Raw genomic sequence first — 27,520 nt, forward strand, 5'->3', positions numbered from 1 at the left:
CATGGAAAAAATAGACACTAACATGTTTCTCTCTGAGGATGACACGTCCAAGCAGCTGATTCTCTAGGCCTTTCATATTTACAGTGAAATCAATGATGGATGTTTTTGCACTGACTTCTGGTGTGTATGCTGGATTAGGCAGTTTGGTGGTTATATAGAGCTGGAAGCCATCCATCACATTGACCTCTTTGTCTCCCACTTTAACCTACACAAAAAAAAATCCAAGATTTTAACAGAGGACAGATTTCACTGTTGTATTGTTGATGTGAAGCGGGTATTTCAGTTGATTACCTTAAAACTGGTCCCAGATTTAATGAAGTTTTTCTCAAGGACGTTGTCAAGAGCAGGATCAAGCTCTTCACTTACATCTTCAATAAGAAGTGGGCGTCCCAAGCAAAGACAGTCTTCCAAATGGGTGCGAAAGAACTTGTGGTTAAGTGATGTCACCTGAAAAAGAGACCACAGATTATTTCCACACTCATGTTACTAAAACAACTAATTTGGGTGAAAATGGATTGAAAATAAATTCCTCTATTTACTTGGAGTGCATTGGTCTTTTCTTTTTCCTTAATCCAAGCCTTTCCCTGAGTCTGGGGATCAATGAGGAGAGGATATCTAGTTGCTTTTGTGACGATGATGCCGTTCTGCACAGACAAGTCATCTCCTGGGAGTCCTTGGAGGTTCCACTCACTTATCTTAAACAAACAGGGGTGTAAATGTGTTTCATCATATAACTAACTTTTTGTGTAGATAGTAGTGAGGAAAAAGTTAGGTTTGTGTTGTTTTTACAGTGGGGGGGTCCACTAGGGCAGAAATGAGGTTGAGGTTTTCTGTGAAAGGGATTTTATGGCTCCTGAGCTCTGCCTCCCAGATGTCCTTCAACAGCATGTCACGGAAACTCTGGTTGAATGGCCCACAGTAAGACAAGAAGCCAGTGAGCTGGAGCACATCACCCACAAGTCTGCCAAGAAGAACAGAAGGATTTAAGGTTTTCATAATTTTAAATCTTCCTTGAAAAAGTCAGACCTAATAACAATAAAACAAAGATTTTTCATGTGTCCCTTTGAAATATTCTTTTTCACTTTTAAATTAAGTGTAACATACCTGTTGATCTGTGATTTAAATTCTTTGCTTTGCTCTATCCAACGGACTTTCTCTCCACTGAGTCCATCAATAAGTGCAGATGCAGCTTGCATTTTATTCCTACACATCTCAGCATCATCCAACAGGTCCTGAAAAACACGACATTTTAAGTGGTCCACAATATTTACAGCTTTAGCTAAATGCAGTATTAAAAGTGGAAAGGCTGAATCGCACCTGTTTCTCCTTCATAGCAGCATCGCATTTGGCTTTGACTTTGTCAAACTCTGCTTGCTTCTCAGCCAGCTGAGCCTCAGCCTTTCCTAGTTCATTATTAGCCACCCTTAGCCTGCTTTCCTGAATGGCGAGGTTAGCCTGGACACAGACAAAGCCATTGTGGTTGAAATTAGTACTTTTTCTTATTTACTGGCTCAGTCACTCTCTGCAAACAGCCTGTACTCTCATCATTAGTTGTGTCTGAACCTGGACCTCTTTTGGCTCTCCCTTGCCATCAGCCTCCTCCCCTCTCCCCTGATTAAATAATCAGCTATAAACCATGTCATCTTTGGAACATGGTAACTGCCAAAAGGACTGTTTTGCAACAATATGAAATTTTAACCCACACATTCTCAAAAAATGGTTGCATGTGACATCTGGTAGGTGGGTAGAGTATGGTAGGAGACACAGGAAGAATGGCCACATAAATATGGCTGAGACAGGAATCATGACAAAAAATTATGATTCCTAGACTACTGACTCAAAATATGTGAACTCTTTTAAACAGTCTTAAAGCAGAAACATTTGAACCCAGTACTAAAGTACAACAGTCACCTTTGTCTGAGCTGCATTACCAAAACTTTTACCTGCTATGATAAAGAATGACTTTACCTTTAGTGGCAGCACTTCTTTGTTAATGGCAAAGAATGAAGCCATAGCCCGGGTCCATGCTAGCAGACCAGCAACACTACCACACACTTTCTTGGCATTCTCCATAGTGTAGTCTTCCATTTCAAAGTAAGGCTGCAGCAGTTCTACCGTTTCCTCATTAATTTTATCATTTTGGAACTGCTGGAGGGAGGTCATAAAACCAGCTGCACTCATAAGCTAAAGAATAGCAAAAAGAAATTTTAGAACCATAAGCAACTTAACAATGTTCATCCTTATTGTGGTATTACTGTTCTCATCATTGTTAGATTACAACACTACAGATCATGCAGAATAGCTGGGTTTCAGTCACGTGATCATGATGACGCACGTAGGCGGAGCGATTTCACATGGAGGGCAGGAAGTACATGTCAACGGAGGAAATATTAGCAGAGAGTCTGTGTTGTACGGGTTTAGATCTCGAGATTAAGATACACACAATTAATCAAACAATATATTGGACGTAACCCGTACCTCATGAAGATGAGTGAGTTTTCAACAGACGTTAAAGATTTGCCAACAATCGAGGCTGTTGAGATCACCAATTATCTTGTACTTCAGACCTCTTGTTATACGAAACATCAAATGAAAACCTACAAAAGCCTGGAGGCATATAATTTTTTGGTGAGCGGGTGGGTCCACAACCTTGTTACCAAAAGGCTCGAAGACGATTATCATTTGGTCTTCGCCAGGATGAGTGTTTATTCGTATACTGATTATGTATAGCTAGCAGCTAGCAATAGCGGCTATAATGTCAACAAACACATCTTACAGGGATACAAGGGGGTTTATTTGTCAATTACATAGAAATATTAATGTATGACATGACAGCGAAATAGCATTTGGACTACTGAGTCAACGCCCCCTAAAACGCTAGGGCAGCCTAAAAAGTCCCAGTCCATATTAGACTACCGGCAACTTAATAATTATTACTATTTAAATGAGCATTAAGCGACAACCTAATGCTATAAACACAGCCACAAAAACCAAGTTAGCTAGCTAACATACCTTTGACGAAGTGGTCACTGCAGACACGGGCATTAGCAGACTGCTCCTCCCGACCGCAGACGTAGGTTTAAGATCCACCTTTTACGGCGTTGTTCTGTAAGTTTTTTATATTTCTCACCTCACTACTTTTGGTACCCTGTAATAGCTTTTGTCTTTTTCGCTATTGGAACGATTTGAGCACCGGTAAACTACACAAAACCACACGGTAGATTCTCAGCGTGTCAGTCAGCTAACGGCTGAAACACTTCCTGCCTTTCATTTGAATTTGGCGCGCTCGCGCCGCTGCGTCGTGACGTCACATGAAACCCACCTATTGAAAGGACTGAAACTTTTTTGTTACCTTTAGCGCTTCTCCCCATGAAGGCTTAAGACAGCGCCGTTCTGGATCAATAGATACAGAGTCTAACTTCTTTTGGAATAAAAGCAGGCAACAGTCCATAATCCTCATGATCAGATGTGGAGGCTTGGCCAATTTTCTCACAGTGGCAATGTCAGCAGGCTTAATGGTCTGTAAAAATTTTAAATATATCACATGGTCATGTGGTACAATGCAGATGGTGTAAATACCCAAATATATATATAAAAAAAATTACAGATCTCACATTCAGTGCAGCTTCAGCCTCTTCCAAAGCTGGGCGGGCAGCCTCCAGTTTCTCATGTGCAATAGCTTTTTCTTTTCCAATTCCATCCACAATTTTCTGTGCTTTATCCTTAACAACCTGGACCTCATTCTTTATAACAGTAGCAGCTTCAGCACTGACTGTCACCTCTGCCACCACCTATGTAAATGCAACAAGAAACATCTCAACAAGAAATGTCCACAAGTAGTTGGTCTTTCATCCAGTTTTTTTTTCCAGTTTTCACACAACCTGGGTCAGATGTCCAATGAATGAATTCTGCTCTTTCTCTTCTTTCCTTTTATGCTTGTTTTCATGTCACTTTGTAAATATTTGCTTGAGAAAAGTTGCAGAAAACTATCCACCCATTACCTGTACATGCTTATCTTGTGTCATGAGAGGTTGGAGTCTCTATTATTATTTACCTTGTCAGCTTTGACTGATGCTATAGCAAGCTCTTTTTCCTTGACCTCAAGATCTTTGGATAGTTGAGCCACAGACTTGCTCGCCTCCATCAGTTTGGCTAACCCTGAAAATCACTAAAATCTTTAAAAATCCTTTCTCAGAGTACACCTTGAAAAGAAGTCCATACATGTCATCTTTATAGCATGTCAAAGTCTTGCTGTTAAATTTTCCTTACCAACATTCATGCGCTCTGCTAGTGTGTTGATATAGTTATACTTCTCAGTGTACAGTGTTTTATAGCCATTTATGAAAGAGAGGTAGGATTTAGGGGTGACATGAGTTCTTCTTCGGAACCTGAAAGATAAAACAGCATACAACTTTATATTCGTGTAAAATATGTTTCTGGTCTAAAAACTCAACAATATCTGAAATAAATAATTACAATATAACAATTACATGTGAACTACATGTGATTTTGCGTGTTATACCTTTCAAAGTAGCTTTCACAGGTTTCAGATACTTTGTCATGATATGTACCCATGGTGGTAACCACTGAAGCCTTCACATCAGCAGAGCAAACCATGGGAAACTCTGACAAGAAGTAGTTGGAAACAGCCACAAGAGCCTCATTGGGCCAAGGTGTGAACCAGTCCATTGTGCAGCCAGAAATCAAGCCTGGAAACTTCAGGGATCTGGAGCGAAACTTCTGTCCAACCTGTTAAGGAGAGCAGACAAAATGTAATTTAATTAAGAGTATTCCAATATGCAACAGTAGTTTAATAAGTGAATGAGCAATGAAGCCATTTAACTGATTAAAATAGGAATGCATGAAATACAGACCATTAAAGAAAATACTGTAGACAACAGTTTTAAAAAATAAACAAAGATGCAGAGAAATAAACAAGGAAAGAAAGTATCTGAGCACCCAGAGTTTTTGCTTTTGTGTGGCAAATATTAAAAGTTTTGACCTACTGGTGAGAAGCAAAGAACTACATGCAGATTTTTTCTGGATCGGGATATGAAGTAGTCATAGAGGTTGTCAAAAGTTGGTGGAACACGTGGAAACTCCTTTTTCATCACAGGGATCAAGTTCTGGGTGATCTCTTGTATCTCATCTTTACCAAACAGATTGGAGACCTGCACACAGTTCAGTCACAGTCAAGTCACCAGGACTAGTAAAAGCTTTCCTTCCAGATCTAAGGTTTTCGTCTGACCTCTTTGTTTCTGATAAGTCGGAATTACGTATTGTTTCAATGAGAATAAATCAGAAAGTTCTAAACATACATTGTCTAAATGCAGACTTAGTTGGTGTGACAATGGATTGGGATGTCAAAGACATCAAAGTGAGGTCCTCACCTCTCCAGAAGAAAGAACATTGTTGAGGTATTCAAGGAAGGCTTCATCCTTTATTTCATTGTCAGTAAAGATGAAGGTAATGCCATTGCCCTCAGCACCAGCTGTTTTATACAGCAGTTTCAGGTCATCCATGAAATTACTTACGTTGTATGTTCTGAGAAAACAAACATAGCAGTGTAAGAGACATCATTTAGTATGAATGCAGTGAAACAGTTGCCTAACTAATGCTGACAGCAGTTTTACTTTTTCCATTCTCACCTTGTCAGTGTGACCTGGAAGATACTGTATCCTGCTATGTATGAGGCAAGGCGAGTCAGGCTTTGTTTCCCTGATCCTCCCACTCCCACAAGCAGGGCATTTCCATTGTCAGTTCGAATGATTCGTGAGATCTAAAGGAAGGCAAATCTCAGATAAATCAGAATTATTGACAGACTGTTCCACATGATATATATCCATCAGGTTGGCTTCTAGTCTGACCTTGACAAGATGAGTCATAGCATCCGTGAAGAAAACCAGATCTAGGCTAGAGCCTCTTACAATCTCATTGTGCTGGGTCTGATACATCATCAGCTTTTCTGATAAGAACTCAAAATTTGGTACCTGGAAGGACGTTAGTTTGCTCAGAAAATTTTGACAGCTTTCAACATCAATCATTCATCATTAATACCAAATCCATACCAGTTCATAAATTTTGGGAGCATCAAAACAGGCATCGTCATCTTCTTCTCCAGTGGGCTCAGGAGCATCTCGCAGGAAGTCCACAAAGTATGGCTCAGGATGAAGTGATGAGACAAAGTTGGGGTTAACATGCTCTTGGATGACACGAGATACAGCCTTCTCAAACCACTCTCTATCCTCAGAGCAAATAAACCTACAGCAAGAAGTCTAGGTTAGCGTTTTTGCAATCTTTGATGGTTTTAAAAGGAGATTCACTGTATGTAAGCACTGTACCTGTCAGCAATCACCCTTGTGCATTCACTCTTGAAAAGAGCCAAAAGAGCAGGGATATCACCACACTCCTCAGCTTTAATGTTTAACATTCCTTGCCAGATCCTGGACAAGTCTCTCAAATTGAAGATGTAGTGGAACTTGGACGGTGTAGGAAGCATTTTTGCCTTCAGTGTGAAATCATCAAATCAGGTAATGATTTCATTGTTATCAATACACAGTGAAATGTGAATTCATGTTGAATGATGTTCTCACTTATCTCTAGGCCCTGCAGTAGATTATTAGGATGTGCTATATAAATCTATCCATATAATCAATTTCACAACATATTCCAAGTGATTACCTTTGTCCACTGCCATAAAATCCTTCCTGCAGACACAAGGCACTTCACCATATTTGATATCTCAGGACTGAATTTTCTGCATGTGTGGAAATATCCACACCCGATTACACCTGCAGAGAGATGACGGGAAAAATAATTTAAATATTTCATACAACCAACAGTAAACAGAAAATGAATAATTTTAGGGACAGCTACCAAAGATCTTATCAATGGAGGTGTTGGATGGCAGAGTACAGTTGAAGACAGTAAACTGTCTCTTCAGTCTTTGTGGGATGTCATTTCTCCCACCACCGGGGTGAATCATGGCAGCCAGAATCTGTACGTCCACAACTGTGGTGAAGTCTCCTGGTTTGTCCAGATTGTACATGCCGCTCATTTCCATCATTTGGCGGACTATCTCATTGGTGATCTGTTGGAAAGTCACATATAGTAGTTACTCAGACCTAACTGAACATGAAACATGTAAATTTTCATTATATTTATGTATACACTCACCAACCACCATTTAATTGTCAGCAAAGAAGAAAAATCTGAGGCTACAGTGGGCTCAGGAACACCAAACATATATATGTATATATACATGTACCTGATCTCCCCATTCATTGACAATAGGCATGTTTATATCATCAATGAAGACTGTCATCCTGCGTCCTCCTGGGGGTCCGTAGGTACTGCCAATTCGTTTCTCAATATAGCTCTCCACCGTTCGCTGTGATAGAAAAAGAAATGTTTTTGCAAACCAAAACCTATTCAGAACTGTACCGGGCTAAGCATACGGAACATGTTAAATATTCTACCTGAAACATCATGGGCTCTGTTGCAGATGAGAAGTTCAGGGACTTGGATAGGTCTGTCTCAGGATCATATTTTTTCGTGTAGCTTTTTATCATCACTGTCTTGGCTGTCCCTTGTTCACCAATAAGAAGTACAGCCTATACAAAAACAACATTAACATTCACAGACATCAAAGCAAAAAAAGTAATTACATTTGTAATAAAAAATATTGTTATATTATAAAAGATACAAGATCACCTTGCGTTGTTTGGCAATAGTCTCCAGCAGGAAAGCAGTTCTTGTGTTATCCACATTTGGCACAAGAATGGAGGCATACTCTGGCACATGGTCAGCTGGATAGACATACTCCCCCACTTGGTTATTCCAATGACACCACTCACCTGAAGTCACCATACAGTTGTATGCCCACAATGAAACAGTCCTTTGACCACTCACTTAAAAAAACAGATAAAGAGGGCAAAGAGGTGGTATTTAACGTAGAAAGATATCATACCGTTTGGGTTGACCATGTACTCGAACATAGTCTCTCCTGGCTGTGTTTGAGGCACATCAATGCTGCTGTCATGTACTCTAATGTAAGCCTCCAGTTTATCCCTATCCTCCAACTCCAAAAGGGCTCCTAAGCTCCACATCATGCAAAAGATAAAGAGGCGCTCCATGTGTTTGCAACCAGCCAAGCCCCCTGTCTCCTTGGTTGGGATGAGGCCCTCCAGCAGATTGACAGACTGATGGTAGATCATAATAAGATAATTCATGAAACAGGTTTAGAGTCATCTAATTCCTGTTTGTCTTCAGCATTTTTCTGGATACGAACCTGCATTATATAGTTGCACTCCAAAAGCTCCATTTTGGGTTTAAGGTTGTGCTTCATATACAAGTAAGCATCCTCAAATATCTTGTCATATAAAGTAATGATGCTTTCCGCCTCCTGAGCATTGCGCTTGTGAGTCCATCCCTACAACATAAAGCAAGAATAATACAAGAACTGCATTGTTTCTTTTCCACAAACATTCTCTCCTCTGATGATTTAAAAAACAACTATACCTGGAGTATGGGTTTCCAGCTGAGAGCTGAGGAGCTCATGAAGACCATACCCACACGGGACACAGTAGCAGGGGAGGCATTATCCATGTTGTGCACCTCAAATACCAGCTTGCAGGATGGAGACATGGTAATGCGGTCACCATTAGCTAGGGTCAGTGTTTTGTTATCATCCAGCACAGAGTTGAGGTTCTCAATCCATATGGCGTCTACGGGGCCATCCAGAACAATCCATATGAACTCCCCTGAAATGTACCCATTATAAAACCATCACAATTCTGATTCAATTCTCAAACTCTCTCTTCCACAATTTCACTCACTCATTCTGTTGTTTTGTCCCAACAACAGCAGTTTTTACAGGTGGTATCCCTGACATTTTTAGGTGTAAGTGTGTATTACTTGCTGCCTAATACCGAAGCAAAAACTGAAAAAAAGCTGCTTTCACTAAGCAAACAGCTACATTGAAAAAAACATTTGTGTCCAGTTCTTTATGTGGCACTCTCTTTACTCTGTAACAAGGTCTATACTGTTCCTATGATCTATTGTTGAAGTAATATTTAATTCAAAAATGTGTTTTGAGTGGCATAAGAAAATTTCTGCAAAGGCAATGTGACAAATTGAAAAATATTAGTTTGAATGTGCACTGAACAGTCCGCTACAAACCTTTCTTGGCTTTAAGAGTCCTCCTCCACAGAGTAGAAAAAATGCCATCAGTCCAGTCATTGGTGGCTGCATCAAGGCGACCAAACATTTGCGGTGCAGTGATTGCTTTGGGGTTCATACGCATCTCCCTGTGTGGGGTTCCACATTCAGTCATAGCATGCATGAGAATGTTGATAACCGTGGTCTTCCCAGCTCCGCTTGGTCCCAGAGTCATCAAGCCATGGCGCACTTGTGAAGCCTCATAAAGCTGTTGGTGACAGTAACAGTAAAGTATTTGTAAGCAGCATATCTTCGCAGCCATCACTTAACAATACACAAAATACAACAGGAACTACACATACAAGAGTTTTTGAGATACCTGGATGAGCTTGAGGTTCCATGGGGGGTGGTTAACAATACCAGCAAGCTCAACTTGATGAGCTACAGCAGCTTGAAGTTCAGTATATGTGCTTGCATCCAGCTGAATACCAGGGAATAGGTCATTGATCAAACTAAGAAAGAGGGGTTCATCCTCATCTACCTGAAGTATACAAAAGGATAAACATGTAAAGTGTCTGTCCACATAGTACAATACCAGAAGAATGTATCTTACTTTCCCTGATGGTCAACACCTAGTTTTTGTCATACCAGTTTAGAAAGATTCATGTCACGCAGTACTCTCATGACAATGCTGGATTCTGTGTCATCAGGTCGTGCTCTTTTACTGGCCCCCAGTGTTCTCAACACAGACAGGATGTTCCTCAGACCAAAGTCATAGTGAACCTGACAAATAACAGAGGTTGAGTCAGCAGGTCATAATCATTCAAAAGAGCAAATAGACAAACGAAAAAAAGATTTTCACCTGTTTTGTAAGCTGCTCTTCACACAGTTTATAAAGGACAAAGAATTTCTGGGCTAAGATGACATTCTCATTGAATCCACAACTAGCGAGTTTCACTCTCATGATGATCTGCAAAAGACAGCAGTGGAGAAGTGACTGCCTATTAGGTCTACAACAAGAGGAAAAATATTACTCTTCAGCAAAGGTAGCATTGACCCACCTGCCGGTCAGGTACCATCATAGACACTGTCCTGAATTGGACTTTTAAGTTTTCAGGAAGTTCCTGACGACCTGCATATCCAGGGTTCTAGACATGGAATGGTGACATGTCATTTAATGTATATGTGATGTTTCCCACCTAGTTCTAAGGTATTTCTGATAAGATTGCTGTGCATTTGTCTTTCCTACCATGGTTATAAACAGGCCAAACTCTGGATTCAGATCCACACAGTCTCCATCAGTAAATATGAAAGTGCTTTTGTGTTTCTTGCGTGCTTGCAGAACAATGTAGATCTGCTGAGCAGCAACAGAAAGCACTGGCAGGTCGATTCTGTTGAACTCATCAAAGCAGCCCCAGGACCCTGACTGTGCAAGGCCTGAAAAAGAATATGTTATGAGATAACTGAAATTGCACACCACACTGCTTGATGAACTGTTTCATTGCCTGATTTACCTTTGTATATCCTGCCAAGTCCTCTAAAGTCCATCTGGTCTGAGCAGTTGAACACCACCACATACTTGCCAAGACAGCGTCCCATGTCTTTTGTGGTTTCAGTCTTCCCGGTGCCAGCTGGCCCTGCAGGGGCTCCTCCCATGCTCATGCCCAGAGCCTGGGAGAGTGTGATGTAACATCTGTAGAGAGAAAACAAATGAATGATTCATCTTAGAAACTAAATTCAACCAATTCAATTATTAAATACCATAGTCAAGTCTTCTCTTGCCTGTCAGTAAGAGGGGTGATGACCAGACGGTCGGTGCAGCCTAGGAACTCATTCTGATAAATGAAGTCGACATTAGTGATAGACACACTGACTTTATCCAGGTCCTCTCTGAAGTAAAATCTGCTCTGCTTCAGCCATTCAAAGTCACTGGCAGATTTTATACGCTTTTTTACCTGGGGACAAAGCAGGATATCAATTTGAATGCATGAACTAAATTACAATAACAGTCAATGAAATGAACAGGAAGATTTTTCAAGGAACCTACAAGATCATTAAATATATCACTCTGGTGCACATGGATTGTGACAAGTGTCTCATATTTGACTCTGTCAAACTTGCTCAGGTCGTAGGTGGTTTGTTTAATAAGAATGCTAAGTAAATTTAGGAATTTCTTTTTGGTAAAAGGCATGATCTCCCGGTCATCTTCAGCATTATTCAGCGCCTCTTCTGCATCTCTTGTCCAAAGCATCTGTATCCCCAACAACCCCACCTAAAAAGTAAGAGCAAAAGGACACATGAAAAGATGCATCAAATGAAAAGAATTACCTAAATATAAGCTGAAATTATGAGCTAATTTTACATTATTTGTGGTTAAAAAAAAAAGTAAAGGAATACTATTTTTTCTATTTAAACCTCTCAACACTACAAGGATATTGTTTTTATTTTACAAAGTTCAGATACAAAGGCTATAATTCTGGATATTGTTGAGAAAAAGAACAGTCATCACTCTTAAATAGGGATCACTATCTATTAGTTTGATCAAAATATGGATACATCCTTCCTAAAATTTAGGAAGGAAATTTTTACAACAGTCACACTATTGTCTTCTGACCTGTGCTTGAAACGTGTTGAGGAAAGAGAGAAGATCGAAGTCTTCATCATTGATTTCTAAATACGAAGCTTTGATTACAGAGTGTAATGAAGCTTGCTGTCGTAACAGCAGCTGCCCGAGCCAGAGCTCCACTGGTCCCTGCGCCATCACAGGACTGTTCAGCTGAAGCCACAAACACACAGTTATACTATACTTGTGATCAGTGAAGGACAAGAACAAAGTGTATTTACCCAAGTACAATTTTATGGTAGTATAGGTTTTCCATATTTTTCTTCCCTATGCACAGCTAATTACAACCTACTTTAAAGATAATGAAAGGTGATGAACTGCTATGTATTCTACTATGCAATAATACACTAATGTAATTAAAATCAACTCATTTACACCAAGTGCAAGTAATACATACATTTCCACATTATATTATATATTCTGCAAATGTTGAATTGCATTAGTTATAATCTACAAATGAAATTACATACCTGTAGTTTCTCTCCCTCTTGTGAAAAAACGGCCAAAATCTTGTCATAGTCTGTTGCATGAAACTCTGCTTCATTGACATTGTCAAAAACTCCAAGGAGATGTGACTGAAAAAGTGTACCTAAAATTAGTTTTGCTCATTTTTATTTATCAACTCAAGAAATCAACATGTTTTTGTGACAGATTAATACCTCTCAGGACATTTAAAAAGTGAATGAGAAAACAAATTTCCCTCTCTCACAATATTAAGAAAAACTTTTCCTGATTTGTATCTGCATATCCTAATCCTCTCTTCCTCCACTTTATTTCCCCCCAGATTTCACAGAAATATTCTGAAAGATTTTAAGATACCCTGCTCCTCAAAAGTCAGACATATAAACTTGACCAAAAACATGACCTCCTTTGCGGAGGTACTATGTTTATGTACACTCTACATTTTTTAAAGCTCTTTTTATGGTGACAATCAATGCTCTAACCTGAATTGTGTGAGAATCACTGGCTTGTCCAAGAATTTCCAAGAGGGCCGGATCAGACACAAAGAAGAATCGTGGAAAAAGAAGCCTCTTTTTCTCAAGGTACCTGTTGAATTAGATCACATAATCTCCAGTGTACACATGTACTCCATTAAATGTACTAGTATAAGTAGGGCATATCGAATTCAGGGAAATATTCTCTTTTTGGTCCAAAGCATATGCAAAGATTATGAGGAGTAACCTAAATTAAATGGAAAAAATAAACAGAGACCATCTTGCATTAGGATCACACCAACTGTGATTTTGTACTGATCCATGAGTACTCTGTAGTCATTTTACATCATTACATGAGTGTCCAGTACTCATAAATCGGCCCACACCCATCTTTGACCTCATCCTTCATTTTGATCTCAACTACTTGTAAAATGCACAATCATACACACACACAGACTCACAAGGTGAAAACAATTACCAGGTGTTGTGGCAATAAATAAATACCTAATGTAAAACATTTAAAGTGCATAAGAATTTAAAAAAAATGCAAAAAAACAGTAAGGAAAATATGATGATAAGAACGAAAATATCAAGATTTTCTTGTTGACGAGTCACTGGCATCATTTAAATTTTGTTAATTTGATATGTTGTACACCAGTTATTTGCTCTTACATAATACTGACAGCAGCGAATTGTAGGAAAACTGAGGAGGTTAATGTTACAATGTACTTAACGTTGTAAAACTTTTTTTTTTGCCCCACTGATCGTGCTAACGAAAAGTAATGAACTAAAAGTTGATGGCAAAGCTTTACCCTGCAAGAGACTTTTGACAGAACTCCAACTGTTTCTGAAGATCTGGTAGGAGCTCTCCCAGAGTTGGATCCTCCACACAGCACTCCACTACATTTGGGACCTTTTGGGCTCGATGCATGATCTTAATCCAGGATTTGTCAATAATCTGAAAACGCTTTGCTTCCTAAATTGGGAAGTATGAAATATTTTAGCAGTTTACTGAGTAATTAGGACAACACCCTGTATACTAAATAACAGAAATTTCCCCAATTAACCTGAAGACTTTTCACTGATCATTGTAACTTCAAAATACAAAGATGAAAAGAACATACTGTACCTGTGGCAGGTCTTTAGCAATGTCACCTCCAACAAACACAGCCTCCAAATAGATCCACAGGTTTTGCACAATAATCCACTGTTCAATGACATCAGATGATGTTGAAAGCTTGGAGACCCAATCCTGGATCTCTGCTTTGTAGTAGGCACTGTACCTGTAAAAGACAGACACGAATCTCTGTTGGTCACGAGTTCAAGACAAGAAAGAAAAGGGCACTGTGACACACCATGTCTGAAAACTTTTCTTGAATTAACAAAACCAAAATTATTTGCATCGATATTTCCACTTTCCATATGAATCATCAGTTATGGTCACACCAGACCAGTAGCAGTCTTTTCTTTTTATGTCCTCCATCCATTATCACAGTTGGTGTTAAATGTTTTGGATTTTTTGAATTCTCTTCTGAGCTTTATGGATAAGATGATGAGCTTGCTAAAAAAGATCATTTTAAGTTCATTAAATCTAAATTTCAAATAGGAGTTTTCTCTGTCCTACCTGTTGCTCAGCAGTGAACCCAGCACCATCAGACTGTCCTCCAGAATGGTGAGAATCTCTGCTGTCTCTGCGCCTTTAAGCATCAATTCTCCTCTATCCTTGAATGTCATCAAGCTCAGAGTCTGGCTGGACCACACTTCTTTCACCTGTGACAGCTTGGCCTCAATGTCCTTCTCCTTAACAGCTGATATGCAGATATCCTACGAATACAGAAAGCCAAGCATAGAAAGGTATATAAAATAGTAAGATAAAATATTGAAGCTTGAAATTAGGTACAGGTTGTAATCACACTATTGAAACTGCCAGCAAACCTCAATATCTTCCTTGTACTTCAAAAGAGGCGCTTCCATGATGTTACGGAGCATAAAGTCCTTGGTCTCCACCGCAAATTGGTGTCCAGTAAGGTCTGCGATCCGGTCCCAGTGTCTCCTCATCATAGATTTGTTAGCCATCATCTCAAGCAGAGGGCATGACTCACTGAAATCATCAATTGTCTTCTTTAGATCCAGGAAGGCTTGCCAGTCCTTTAGTCCTTTGGGCAGCTTCCGGCACCTAGAAATTTATATGATAAAAATAAAAGTGTTGATAACACTTTATTGAACCCTGTGGGGGAAATTCAGGTCTTACAGCAGCTAAGCAAGAATCCTAATAAAAACACATAGAATAAGACTAACAATATAACAAAATGTAGAATGAAATAAATGATATAATAAAATAATAATAATAATAAAATATAACATGCATGCAATATATAGTTACAAATTTTGTTTTCACTGTCTATATTTGAATACTATTAAGGCATTTACAGATATAATATCTTCATTTAGGGAAAGATAATAATACTACAAAGTTTTTATATAGGTACATGCCCACCTTATAGCCAATTTGCTCTCCATCATTTAAAAACACAGCGCATAGCAAATTGGTTATAACAGTAAAGTGGGAGAATTAACAGCAATACTTAAATTACCTGTTCTGGAATTCCAAAAGTTCTGCATTGATCTTCTCAATATCCACATCTGTCCACAGAATATCATAGTACCCACTAATCTTAGTCATGACTGCATCATATAGGCCATAGAGTTTCTGTAGCAGATCAAGCTCTTTTCTGGATTAATCATAGGAAATAATAGGTTCATTAGTCTGAATACATTACAAAATACCACAAACATTAAAACTGTACCCAGTATAGCTAGAAACTGCACTGTCATGGTAATGCAGGGTAAGCCTTTGTAGAATGGTAACATACTTTTTCTTTTGCAGACAGTCATACTCTGTAACTGGCAGACCTAGAAGCTGCTCCCCAGAGGTGTATGTGCTGAAATGTCTCCACAGTTCTTCAAATCTAGCCTGAATAAAATGAAACAACGTCTCATCATCTAAGAAAAATAAGATGCTAATATATTTTTGTATGTTATTTTGCAATACCAGCAACCAGTGAAAATGGGCATTTGACATACAATTAAGCAAACTGTCAAAACAAACAAAAAAAATGTTTGTGTTTATGAAACATATTTACATGCATTTTAATCTGTTTCTCACATTTCACCTCTGGTATTTTTTGAATTGAGCTACTTGGATTGTTGACTCGTAAAAAACATGGACAAACCTTGTCCACTGCATCAAAAGTATAGTTATATATACATTATTTTTTTACCAGGAGCTGCCCTTGAAGCTGAAGCAGGTAGCTGGTCAATACAGTAAAGGAGGAAGCTACAAATTAGACAGTTTGTTTTGTACAAAAGGGAAAAAAATATATTTAATTCACATCTAAGTGGCTTCACTGAAAACACAGAGGTCTGTATTAAAGTGAAGGATCTGGAGACAATTTCAGTTAATCTTAACATCAAACTGAAATGCCTTTAACATACTACATATAGATCTGTATACAGTATATGACTTTTCTTCTTGTTTGAATGTTTTCCATGGATGTGACATTGACCAGTACATACAGTAGGATGGTATTAAGCTAACTGACAGTGTTACCTGACAGATCTGGAGCCTGCGGCTGGCTTCTTGTGGAGCTATTCCATCGACCATGGGGCCTTCCTACAATTCAAGAATATAAAGACTGATTAATAGATTAATTAGAATTGACTAATTTGATTCACTGAAAACTTACACATACACTAATAAGGCTAAATATCTATGGATCACTTACTGAATTGTATTGCTCCATAAAAGTGCCAACATCATTTTGGAAAGTGGCAACACACTCCAGAAGGTTTTGTTTGAATATGGGTTGCATACGAACAAGCTCATCTTGCACTGATGTCTAGGAGAGTCAGGGATCAAAAACCAAGCTCAGAGGTGACTTACAGAAGAGCACATTATTAAATGCCAATATAAAATAACAATAAATGAAATGATAATACTAACAGCTTTAGACTGAAGTTTAGTGAACAAATGCCTCAGATTGTACATCCCCTCTGCTTCTCTGTTGGTCACCTCTGCTTCATATTTGGTTAAAATTTCATAGGCTTCCTGAAATATACAGTTTCATCATGAGATTACTTGGTAGCTACATAAATGAAACTTAAGAGTTAACTTATGAAGAAAGAACATATGACTTCAAAAAGACAATGAAAAACATTTCTGAGCCTACTATGCAGCACAGAAATGCAAATGACACGCATCCTCACCGGTATAGCCACTGTTTTCTCTTAATCCTACACAGTCATCTAACCATTAGACTTAAGCTATATCCTTGAAAACAAATTATTGTGGTATTCATACCTCAATAAAAATCAATGTCATATCAGTTCGTATTTCAGCTTCCCGAAGCTTAGACAAGGTCCCCATGGCATGGCGCACATCTTCCAGATTAGCCACAGGATGAGACAGTTGTATGAGGTATTTGTTAGTACGTATGCTGGTGTCAATCATTTTCCTTTTGTACTCCTCCTTCAGGTATTTGCACAACAGTTTCTTCCACGCTTTGGTCTCAACTGTCAGGGCCTTCTTTAATGGATCTGTATACAAAAGACACAATTTGCATTCCAGCCATTGCTCACAGTTCTCCAACTGGGCACAACTTAAGAAGTGATGGCATAATCAGTAAGAAAGGACTGTATTTGATTTAAGACTCAAATAGTGAAATGGAGAAAGTAAACCAATGTTTTTTTAAAGGTTTCATAAGTAGGTACACTTCTCCTGCACTGATATTCAGCCAGGTACTGTGCCTTTAAAAACAAACAGTGTCCATGTTCTCTAAAACAAAGTCTTGTATTGCCATGAAATTTTGGTTTCCAAATGAGACATTCTGATGACTTCTGTGATCTCTTGAATGAGATCATTGAGATTTGTACATGAAAGTCATGTTTCTCACAGGATCAACTGTAATCACTGTACTTTGTGTTAATCAGCAAATACTTGCATGCTAGCATGTTAAACTGGGCCGGTGACCATCAGCAAGTTAACATTTTCAGAGAGCATGCTAGCAATTATCTCAAAGTATTGCTGTGCATAAGTATATAGCTGCTTCCAAATGCAAAAGAGAGAAAGCTCTAAAGATTTAGCCTGTTCCTTTGGCTATGTATTGTAAAGCTATCTCACTCCACAATTTCAGCCACAAGCACACAATGTTAAAGATAATGCAGAGGTCAGAAACAAACAGACTGCAGGAAAAAAATAGTAACTCGGAATTTATCTGACTGCTGTCTGGAACACATTATAACTACCTTACCCGTTGACAGTTCAATAGATCCCAAAACAATGATGGGTTCGATATCTTCAATTTCTTTTTCAATTGAGTCGTAGTGCTGGATTTCAGATTTGATCTGGATCAAGGACGGATGGCTGTCCGTGAATTCCTTTAAAAGTTAAGACAATTCTGTTATTATGGGAAATGTCAAACCAAAAACATTACGTTTGCAGGAATACAAACCTTGACTTTGAGGTTCCTGTCTTCAATGCAGATCACTTTAAAAGGACTGAACTGCTTCAGTACATCAGGCGCTTGTCCTCTCTGGGAGCTGACCGCTGTTTTCAAAATGACTACCATCTTTTTGACATCCTTGTGTTCAACTACTCTGTGATAGAAGTTCTCTTTTTCTCCACCTGTGAGCTCTTTAAGAAAACAGGCAAAGTCACAAATATATCCCCAAAATTGTTCTTGACAATTTCAATCACAGATTCAAAAAACAAATTATATTCACACATCAAATTAAAAAGGTCATTCCTGTCAGCTTGTCTTTCAGCTTTTCTTCCATCCATGTACATGCCGGCAATAACATACCTTTGTTCTTTGCGTCGTCATGACTGCACTCCCTCTGCCATGTAATACCCTTGCTAACTTCCAACACCAGTTCAGTTAGTTGATTGATAGCCTGTTGGATTTCATCTACAGTGGGAACCACTACCTGGTGACAACAAATATGAGAAAAATGACAATTTCTGTTTCATAAAATTAGAAAGGAATTTTAGATTCTTCTTCTTCCCGAAAAGGTAACTACTGTAGGATTAACTAAAATCAGTCAAAAGTAGCAAAAACTCACCACGTTGGGTATGACCAGATGAACTTCAGATTTTATTAGAGGGACCAGCTTGGACTTGGACTGGTAAGAACTAAAATTCCCATTTATTGATGCTGATCTGTAAGAGATCACACCATATTTCTCTTAGATATTGGCCCTTTGTTACATACTGACAAATACAGATATACTTACTTGCCACAAATTCTCCTCTTCAGGGTCTCCAGAGACAACTTTGTTGTTTTAACCAATGCCTCTAACACCCTTGCAGTGAAGTATTCATAAAGCTTCTTAAACTCCTGAAATTAAGATGTTTAGTTAAATAATTAACACAGTTGTTGGTACACTGTATGCAAGATAAATGCTTTGATGTTGGTAAGCAAACATACCTTTTCAAATTTGATTGCTTTATCTGTGTCTGGACCCTCTAAATTCACACCCGCAACTTCACAACGCTTCTTCATCCTCTCTCCAAAGAATGTCACATTCCTCTGTACTAAAATGTGTGTTGTACGTGTGTGAGTGAAACTAAAAAAGATGTTCACATATACATTTAATATGTTTAGATTATGGGTACAACTCTTAAGAATACCTGAAACAGGGTCCTCAGTGGTCTTCTTGGTGCCTTTTAACTCATAAATATCACTAAGCATTTTACCCAGCTCCCTCACTGCTTCTTTAACATGACTGCATTTGTAGTCCAAGATCTTTGCCCATTCCTTACACTGATTCTTAAAAAAAAGATATATATATAACAAGTGGATTGGTTGACAATTACAACTTAAAGAAATTTAAATTAACACTTAACCTTCATTGTCAATAAAGTACAAATTGACTTAATGGAAAAGCATTTACGGTTCAATCATACTTATAAGATAGGATGGTTGTCACAGTCTGTACCTCATTATGATCAATCAGGTCACACACTGAAGATGCATGATCCCCTGGGAGCTCAATCAGCACAGTCTCTGAGATATCCTTAAGGACATCATCAATGCGGACCTTACAGATGTCCTGCACCTTAAAAAATAAATACAGTATGTAGTAAGATGACTTTTGAGCAATAGCATTTTAAGAATACACAATGAATAAAACTGTGAACAACATGGAATTAAATCACTGTTGAATATCCATACCTGACTTCTGACTTTTATAAAGTAACATACCTTTTTTACAAGATGTTTAAGCTCAAACAAAGCAGTGTCAACATTATGGAAGAATTTGTCCAGGAGAAAGGATGACCAGGTGAGCAGCACTGATCCATGGCGAAGAGCAGACTCCACCTTGCAATTTATCAAAAACATTACAGTTTAAGTTTGGAAATAATGACAAATTAAGAAATAAAGGCTTGTTAAGACACAAAAGTATCAATGTAAAAATAAATGTGTCAAAGCTGGTTCCACACCTATTCATACTGCCTGCCATACTTTCCCACAGAAGACACAAGTGTTTTTTCTTGCTGAGCAACTAAGCAAGAAGTAAACACTTTGTGTTTGTTTACACACTGCTTTGTAGCAAATATCATGAGTTGAATTATGAATATGAGAACATGAAAATGGTTTATTCCTCAGAACTTTGATATACTTTTCTATTTATAATGTACTGTATTTACAAACTGCTTACATTTGTTATTTTTGAAGCCATCAAGCTGGTGAAGACAGCAGGTATGTTCTCACAAGTGGACTCATAGTCTGCTAAAATGGTCTACAAGAGATAAACAGGCATACAATCCATTGTATATCAAGGTAACCCATCCTTCTGTTAAAAAAAAATGCATGTTACAGTATAGTCTACCTGTAGTCGGAGGTGATTAGTGTTTATTTTGCTTTCCAATTTTACCAGACGCAAAGCCTGCTTTGGAACCTCCAGACCCATCTTTAGCAAACACTTAGCCTCTTGAATGACCTCAGTCACTTTAGGATCAAAGTTGACAAGTAGTTTTCCAGTTTTTGGGTGTCGAACCAGCAGTGTGATATTCAAGACTGTTATGAAGGAGAAAAGGGATTAAGTATTTGAAATGAATATACCAGAATCCTATGCTGCATCCTAACAAGGGATACTGTATATGTTGATACACCTAGGGCAACAACATAGTAAGTTAGAACCAGAGAACCAACCATAATCTAGTTCTGACACTTCATCCATCCATGCTCTGTGGTAAACACACTCAAACTGTGCAAATGCAGCTGCAGTGTGATTGTACATTTTGACCACATCTTGTCCCTTGGGGCTGCACAGGATATCAGCATGTTTCTGTCAAGGACAAGAAATGCATTCAACAAAATATATCAGTATGATAATTAACTATCTTCAGTTATTTTGGTGGAAGAAATTTAGGCATACTTTCAGGTTTGACATGGGTTCCTCTATTTTTTTGGTGAGGTGCCTGACCCAACCAATCCTTCCAGCCACAGGAGGCATGTTTCTAGCTAATGGGGGGTTCTCTCGCTGTTTGTCATAGAGCTGCAAAGAAAATGTACAAAAGCAGACCTGTTCATTTAATCAAAAACATCAAAGTCCATATTTGACATTAAATTTGAAAATGAGTTTATATTTTATTGTTGGTATCTACTCAAGTATATAAGTCCATAAAAATGGGATACCTTTTTCACAAACTCTACTTCTGAGGCATAACACTGAAGAATAAGATACAAGAGCCTTTGAATTTCTGTGTCTAAACAGGGAATTTTGAGCATCTGAAAACTAGAAATAGAGTAATTTATAAGACCTGTTATCATGCCAACTTGTCCACAGTTTAATTCATTACAGTAGAATCTTTATATTTTACTACTATGCAATATCTTACTGACCGCTGCATCAAGCAAAGAGCTTGCTGAGATGAGATAATGACTGAGAAGCAAGATCTCATAAATGCCTGCAGCTGGTTCTGCAGAGAAGGATAGACATAGATCATCTAGGTCAGAAATAATACTTATTTAAGAGAGGAGGAGATAATGGATGCTGCCTATACAAGACACTGCACATTCTAAACAGCAGAAAATTAAGTATACCTCAATGTGGATAATTTGAGCCATAAACTTAGCAAAATCCGTCTGGAATTCAGCTGTTCTTGGTGCCAACATATCATACTGCTTCCTTTTAAAATTCATGGATACAGTGTGGAATTGTCTGGCCAGACTCTCAATGCCCTCAATGTTTGATTTCCCAAGAGATTCAAGTGTCTTGAACACTGTGATTATTTGTGTGATCTACAAAAAATAAAGCTTATTGTTATTTGGTAAAAGTAATGTTATTTGGTAAGAGTGGGATTCAAGTTAAAATCAGAATTGTGGACTGCACCTTTTCGAGTTGCTTACAGAAGGCCTCAAACTTGCAAAAAATCTGCTTCTCTGAAACCTCAAAGGACCTCTTACCAGGTCTTTCCATTGTTTGTGTCTTTGTTTTCTGGAAGCAAGACTGATACTCCTTATACAAGCAGACACAGTCCTGCCAAAGATTAAAAAACATGAAAACAATCCATCCTGATGTCATGTATTATATTCAAGCCTCAGTCATGATACTATAGATTTTGTCAGTATATAGGTATCATTATCACCTGCATTTTTTTGATAATGTCTTCAGCATCTTGGTCCCATATTAGACATGTGCCATTGTCAGTGATATATGATCTACACGCTGTCACCATTTGATTTGTGACCTGGAAATTTTTTCAGGAACACAACTATAATATTTCACTAAGGAAATTGGAAATCCCTACATTGTGCATTTGCATGAAAACACATTTTCTATAGCAACTTGCAATACACTTACTTTGATCAACAGGGCAGATATCTTTTCACTTGTATTGTAGTACTGTGAAACACTGTAAATCATCTGAATGGCACTGATGATATTCTGCACGCTTTTCATCATGGTGACCTGAAATCACACATCCATGTATGTCTATATTATTCAGAACAGTGTCCTTGTGGAAATGATTGCGGTCCATTAACCTTATGATGAACAAATAAGTACTTTTTAAAAAATGGAACAAAGCTGCCTGAACACATGGCTTCCATTACATTAGTCTTAAGAAATTAATAGTTCAGTTACTGCCACTAACTGCACAGTTTAAGACAAGTTTAATACTGTCTGGAACAACTCACAGGGTCTCTTACAACCAGTTTAAGATGAGTTTGCACCTTTAAGGCCCAACTATCTTTAGTTTAGATAGTGTTGCTGTGTCCTTAAATATAACCTGATTCCACTGGAGGTCACTACAACCCAGGTTTAACTTACACCTGCAGTACAGTTGGGAGGCCTCTGAAATTGTCCATTATTTATATAGAGAATCAATAGTTTCAGTGGCACCAGTGGTATTTTGTGCGTTGTTGTCACTAATTTGGACACTATTTATGCGTAACATATAATGGCAGTTGTCAGTGATGATGCATGCTCTATATGTTTTTTACTGCTTTATGTCATTATTTTATTCTGCTATGTTGGATGTCATTAATCATTACTGTAAAACGCAAACAGAATTTGATGGAAAATCTATTTTCTTAACAACATTTAATACATTCTTTTTATAATTACTTCTTTTAATCTGCAATTTATATACATAATGTAACTGAATCATGCTCCCACATCTTACTGTGTGCATAGAATTTTGTTGTTAACAGATTTTCATTCAAAACTGACAAATTCCTTTCATTAAACATTAGGCATTCAGGAGATCAAATTATTTACTATACATACCGGATCACTGTTGTAAAGAGGCTGACAGATTTTCTCCAGTGTGCACAGGAATTTTACGTTGTCTTTTGCCTCACTGGCACAATTTGTTATCCTGACATCCAGCGCCTGCCACATCTACACAGGTACATGGTTTAAAATGTTCAATTTCAGTTCATCTTACAGGGCTTTTTTACATTAAATCCTTCAGTCCATAAAATGACCTTCTCAAGTTACTGTACAAGAGCCCAAAGAGATGTTTTCAGATTGCAGAAAACTCAGAGGCTCAAAAAAAAAAAAAAAAAAAAAAAGATAATTAATTTCAATTAATAAATTTGGACGTTCAAAGTTGTAATGAATGTGACACCTTGATTAAATATTGTAAAAAGAGTGATCAAAGATCAATAATGCCATGTATTAAATTTATGTTAAATAAATGTACATATTCAGGATTAATCATAATTAACCTTGAAGGATCATCTTCAAACTGTGGACATACACCAATATTATTTTCTATCATAATTTTGAACAGACATTTGTGTTATTTAACAGAGAATCATTTAGTGTTAATGCATCTGTGCACACATCAAACCTTTGTCAGATCCACCCAAAACATGGGAAAAAATACTGTATAATAGCTTTTTAATGTATTACAACACTCAAGCGTCAGTACCTTCATAATGTTCGAATGGCTGATATGGAGCACCATTACCACTGCCTTACACTCTGGGCCTTTGATGTGGCTGATGATGGAGTTGAATCTCAGAGACATTCTTTTCCAGTGCTGTAACTCAGTCAGTGGTCCTGCAGAATCATCTCCTTTCCTCAACTGATCACTTTCTATCAGGACCTGATGATTATGGATACCAAGAAAGGTTGCAATTTCCTCTTACAGGGCAGCTATTCAATCAATAAATCTCCAGTAAGGTTCATTTAGGAAGTAATATGCTTAAAAAAAAAAAAAATGATTCATTCACCATGGAGAACATTTTACACCAATAAGCCACAACATTAAAAACCAGTTTTAATTTTAACACTGTAGCTGATCAGTGTATGTCCAGTGTTATCTGCAGTCTCCATTTGTATTTTGGACCAGCTGTATAGTCCCCAAACATGCTTCAAGACTGTATCTGAAAGACCTCCTAATGAAGTTTTCGTGAAAATTCAACAAGGAATCTCTTTTCCCTCTCACTTCGCTTTCTATTGGGTATTCATGCTATTTTCCTGTTTTTCTGCTTTATTCTGTTTTCCACACAGTCAAAATCCCTTTCATCCATTTCTGATTTCAGCATATCTGAATGCTGTAATCACAATTATAAAATCTTAATTTTTACCAACCTGCTCGATTTGCTTGTACCATTGCATCAGAATTTCTTCAAATCGATGCACCATGTTTAAGTTGGCAGCTGCAGCTTTCATATCATCAAGGGAGACCAGCTTAGATAAGTCAATATCTGTGAATGTTTTCATGTGAACAATGCTCTCATTGTTCATCTGTATGTCTGCGGTATAAACATAAGACAAAGCAGATCATCAAAATTACTTTACGACTGCCATTTCATTATAATGTCACTATTAACAGACAATGTGACAAATTACAATTTTAAAGCAATGAAGTTAGACTTGTCAAACAAAATTGTGACAAGACACTTTACTCTTATATTTCCTTCTAAAGATCAAAACTTGAAAGACTGGCAAATTCAAGAAAAAAAAACTTACCATCTAAGGAGCTAAGACAATGTTTAATGGTGTACTTGAAGTTCTTTATAAATTCTGCTCCATGTCTAGACTTATCCAAGACACCCCAGTTTTGTATTGCATCAAGAGCTGGTAGCACAAAGTTGTAGGTATTCCTTATTCCTCTCAGGAGGCCATCTCTGGCATCAATCATTGAAAAAAAGATTTCCTGCAAAGACATGATCACCCATCATTTAACAGAATCCAAAAGCAAAAAGGCTAAAAACTATCTTAGCACTAGTTACACTGTCATCAGTGAGTGAGCATCCTCCAATGTAAGGCAACACATTTGTTTTCTATGACAATAGTTGCAAACTTTCAAAGGAATACAAGGAATCATCATTACTTTCATTTGACTGATTGAAGGTGTGATAATAAGTAAAATAATCTGTTCTGATAGGTGGCATAAAAAACTGCAGACTACTCAGACAAGATAGCATCATCTTGGAGTAATTTTACAAAATTTTAAAATATTTTGGCAGTTGGAGTACTCTGGCAAAAAAGATGTATTTAAATGACCGTAATTCAGTTGTCATGGGTCTGGTTGACTTAAAAATATATCTCAATTTATCCTTTTAAAATCTCCAATCAATATTCCAGAGATTTGACAAATCTGCATGACTATCCATAAATCATCATATTTTTATCCAGATCCATAGAGAAAACTTCAAATACTTACTCCTCTGAAATAGTTGACCAAGTTTGGCACACAAAGAAAATCTAACATGTGCCTTCAACTGTGATTTTAATTTTAATATTCTAATCAAAAAATTATCACACTATCAGACTAAAAAAGAAATTACAATTACAGAAACACACCACTTTACACATACAAGACTGTCTTACCATATGTATGTTTTCTGAATTCACAGGAATGTCCACTTTATTCCGTGTGAAAGAGCAGCAAACACCTGTAAGGCATGTCTGAGACAAATCTGCTAAAAACAGCCTCAGTATCTTTCCCCCTTTGGTAGTCCCAGGAAATGAACGGCCACACTCTGGAATTAAGTCCAAATTATTTTTGATGATATAAAAAAAAAACCCATAATGGACAAATAAACTTGATCACTGTTGAAATTTAAACTGTGTACTGAACTTTAAACATTCACCTGTGTGGGGACAAATATGGTAGTAGACAAGGTAAAGATTTATCCCAAAATTATATGAGTGACCCATCTAAAATAGAGTGAACGTGAACTCAAACACATACAGTGAAGAAGGACCCATAGGAATAATCCCTCCCTTACAGACATATGACATCTTCCTATGGCCAGGCTAATTTGTGACAGTACAAAATTGGAGCCTTTCAAGATTTATGCCTACCTATTCCAGGGACTTCAGACTCTTGATACACAAAAGAAATGGTTTTACAACCTCCTTTGGCGAAGAATTGATCAAAAGCTGCCAACTATTGAGCAAGAGAGAAAAAGCAAAAAAAGAGAGAAATAATGAGCTTTTTTTCACCACTAATGATACAGTGACAGACATGAAAGACATTTGACCAAAAATATGCCATCTTAGAAAAATTTATGAAAATTAAAACCTCTCCCCAAAAATGATGAGAGAAAAATGCATTATACCATGAACTGACACAAGAAACACTGAATGCACAGCCCCTATGGGAAACACTGTAATATTTCTGAATTCTATATCACCAGATACATTGTGGCAGACAGAAATAAAAACCAATATGATGTGATGATGTGTATTGGTTGAGATGTTGTTGGTTTTAACAATGTCATACACCCCACAGTCTTGTGTAAGCTATTTGCAGAATTTTAGGAAGTATCGTAAACCTTTTTAAGTGTCATTATGTATACAGTGATTTAACAAACTGAAACCAAAACATGTGAACTTTATCCGTTGGATCAATCCTTGGCTCTCGGCTGATATCTTTTGTTCAACAAAAAATAGTGGCCACACTTTAGAGTCAATGGTCCAAAACCACTGGGATAACTCAATTGCTTCTCTGGAGGGATGTTCTGTACATTGACTGTCAAAACTCACACATGAAGAATCTAAAATAAATTCCTCTACTGCTGTTGGCTCCAAGGACAGGCTGTTGGCCAGGATGTCTATCATATACTTGTGTGCAGGGGTAAGGAGCTTTTTTCGCTCTTCTCTTGCCTGCTTGTATTTGGCCTGAGAAAGACAAGGTTTGTAAATAGTAGTAATGGTACTAAAGCAAGTAACAACATTTAAGTGTTTGTTTGATTCCTGTAAGCCTACAAGTAAAGCTGTTAAATTAGTTTACCTGACATCCATGCTTGTTTGCCTTTGGATCGTGTGCATCCAT

General features: G+C 37.7%; 1 protein-coding gene across 1 annotated transcript in view; it reads right to left on the bottom strand.

The window, feature by feature from the left end:
- The window catches only part of LOC121193773 (dynein heavy chain 8, axonemal-like), a 32,923-nt gene extending 5,403 nt beyond the window's left edge, over window positions 1-27,520 (bottom strand). The window contains 74 exon segments of the mRNA XM_041056237.1: window positions 23-205; window positions 292-447; window positions 540-695; window positions 790-961; window positions 1,105-1,232; window positions 1,318-1,455; window positions 1,969-2,184; window positions 3,353-3,520; window positions 3,615-3,791; window positions 4,055-4,158; window positions 4,270-4,388; window positions 4,523-4,749; window positions 5,007-5,171; window positions 5,391-5,544; window positions 5,649-5,779; window positions 5,868-5,990; window positions 6,069-6,261; window positions 6,342-6,505; window positions 6,682-6,791; window positions 6,877-7,090; window positions 7,268-7,390; window positions 7,479-7,613; window positions 7,714-7,856; window positions 7,970-8,201; window positions 8,291-8,431; window positions 8,521-8,762; window positions 9,181-9,427; window positions 9,539-9,700; window positions 9,808-9,942; window positions 10,022-10,129; window positions 10,221-10,307; window positions 10,409-10,596; window positions 10,674-10,852; window positions 10,942-11,114; window positions 11,207-11,431; window positions 11,774-11,935; window positions 12,253-12,357; window positions 12,727-12,829; window positions 13,530-13,693; window positions 13,847-14,000; window positions 14,342-14,541; window positions 14,653-14,893; window positions 15,312-15,449; window positions 15,591-15,691; window positions 16,328-16,390; window positions 16,503-16,616; window positions 16,721-16,825; window positions 17,078-17,313; window positions 18,027-18,153; window positions 18,228-18,409; window positions 18,579-18,698; window positions 18,834-18,907; window positions 18,997-19,112; window positions 19,203-19,309; window positions 19,406-19,544; window positions 19,714-19,833; window positions 20,437-20,517; window positions 20,608-20,795; window positions 20,931-21,066; window positions 21,157-21,276; window positions 21,417-21,516; window positions 21,624-21,700; window positions 21,825-22,022; window positions 22,114-22,260; window positions 22,370-22,471; window positions 22,585-22,692; window positions 23,512-23,625; window positions 24,161-24,337; window positions 24,826-24,989; window positions 25,207-25,393; window positions 26,071-26,222; window positions 26,548-26,632; window positions 27,232-27,366; window positions 27,479-27,520. Coding sequence (XP_040912171.1) covers window positions 23-205; window positions 292-447; window positions 540-695; window positions 790-961; window positions 1,105-1,232; window positions 1,318-1,455; window positions 1,969-2,184; window positions 3,353-3,520; window positions 3,615-3,791; window positions 4,055-4,158; window positions 4,270-4,388; window positions 4,523-4,749; window positions 5,007-5,171; window positions 5,391-5,544; window positions 5,649-5,779; window positions 5,868-5,990; window positions 6,069-6,261; window positions 6,342-6,505; window positions 6,682-6,791; window positions 6,877-7,090; window positions 7,268-7,390; window positions 7,479-7,613; window positions 7,714-7,856; window positions 7,970-8,201; window positions 8,291-8,431; window positions 8,521-8,762; window positions 9,181-9,427; window positions 9,539-9,700; window positions 9,808-9,942; window positions 10,022-10,129; window positions 10,221-10,307; window positions 10,409-10,596; window positions 10,674-10,852; window positions 10,942-11,114; window positions 11,207-11,431; window positions 11,774-11,935; window positions 12,253-12,357; window positions 12,727-12,829; window positions 13,530-13,693; window positions 13,847-14,000; window positions 14,342-14,541; window positions 14,653-14,893; window positions 15,312-15,449; window positions 15,591-15,691; window positions 16,328-16,390; window positions 16,503-16,616; window positions 16,721-16,825; window positions 17,078-17,313; window positions 18,027-18,153; window positions 18,228-18,409; window positions 18,579-18,698; window positions 18,834-18,907; window positions 18,997-19,112; window positions 19,203-19,309; window positions 19,406-19,544; window positions 19,714-19,833; window positions 20,437-20,517; window positions 20,608-20,795; window positions 20,931-21,066; window positions 21,157-21,276; window positions 21,417-21,516; window positions 21,624-21,700; window positions 21,825-22,022; window positions 22,114-22,260; window positions 22,370-22,471; window positions 22,585-22,692; window positions 23,512-23,625; window positions 24,161-24,337; window positions 24,826-24,989; window positions 25,207-25,393; window positions 26,071-26,222; window positions 26,548-26,632; window positions 27,232-27,366; window positions 27,479-27,520 — 10,902 coding nt within the window.

This window comes from Toxotes jaculatrix, chromosome 14 (assembly GCF_017976425.1).
Source record: "Toxotes jaculatrix isolate fToxJac2 chromosome 14, fToxJac2.pri, whole genome shotgun sequence".
Taxonomy (NCBI): domain Eukaryota; kingdom Metazoa; phylum Chordata; class Actinopteri; family Toxotidae; genus Toxotes; species Toxotes jaculatrix.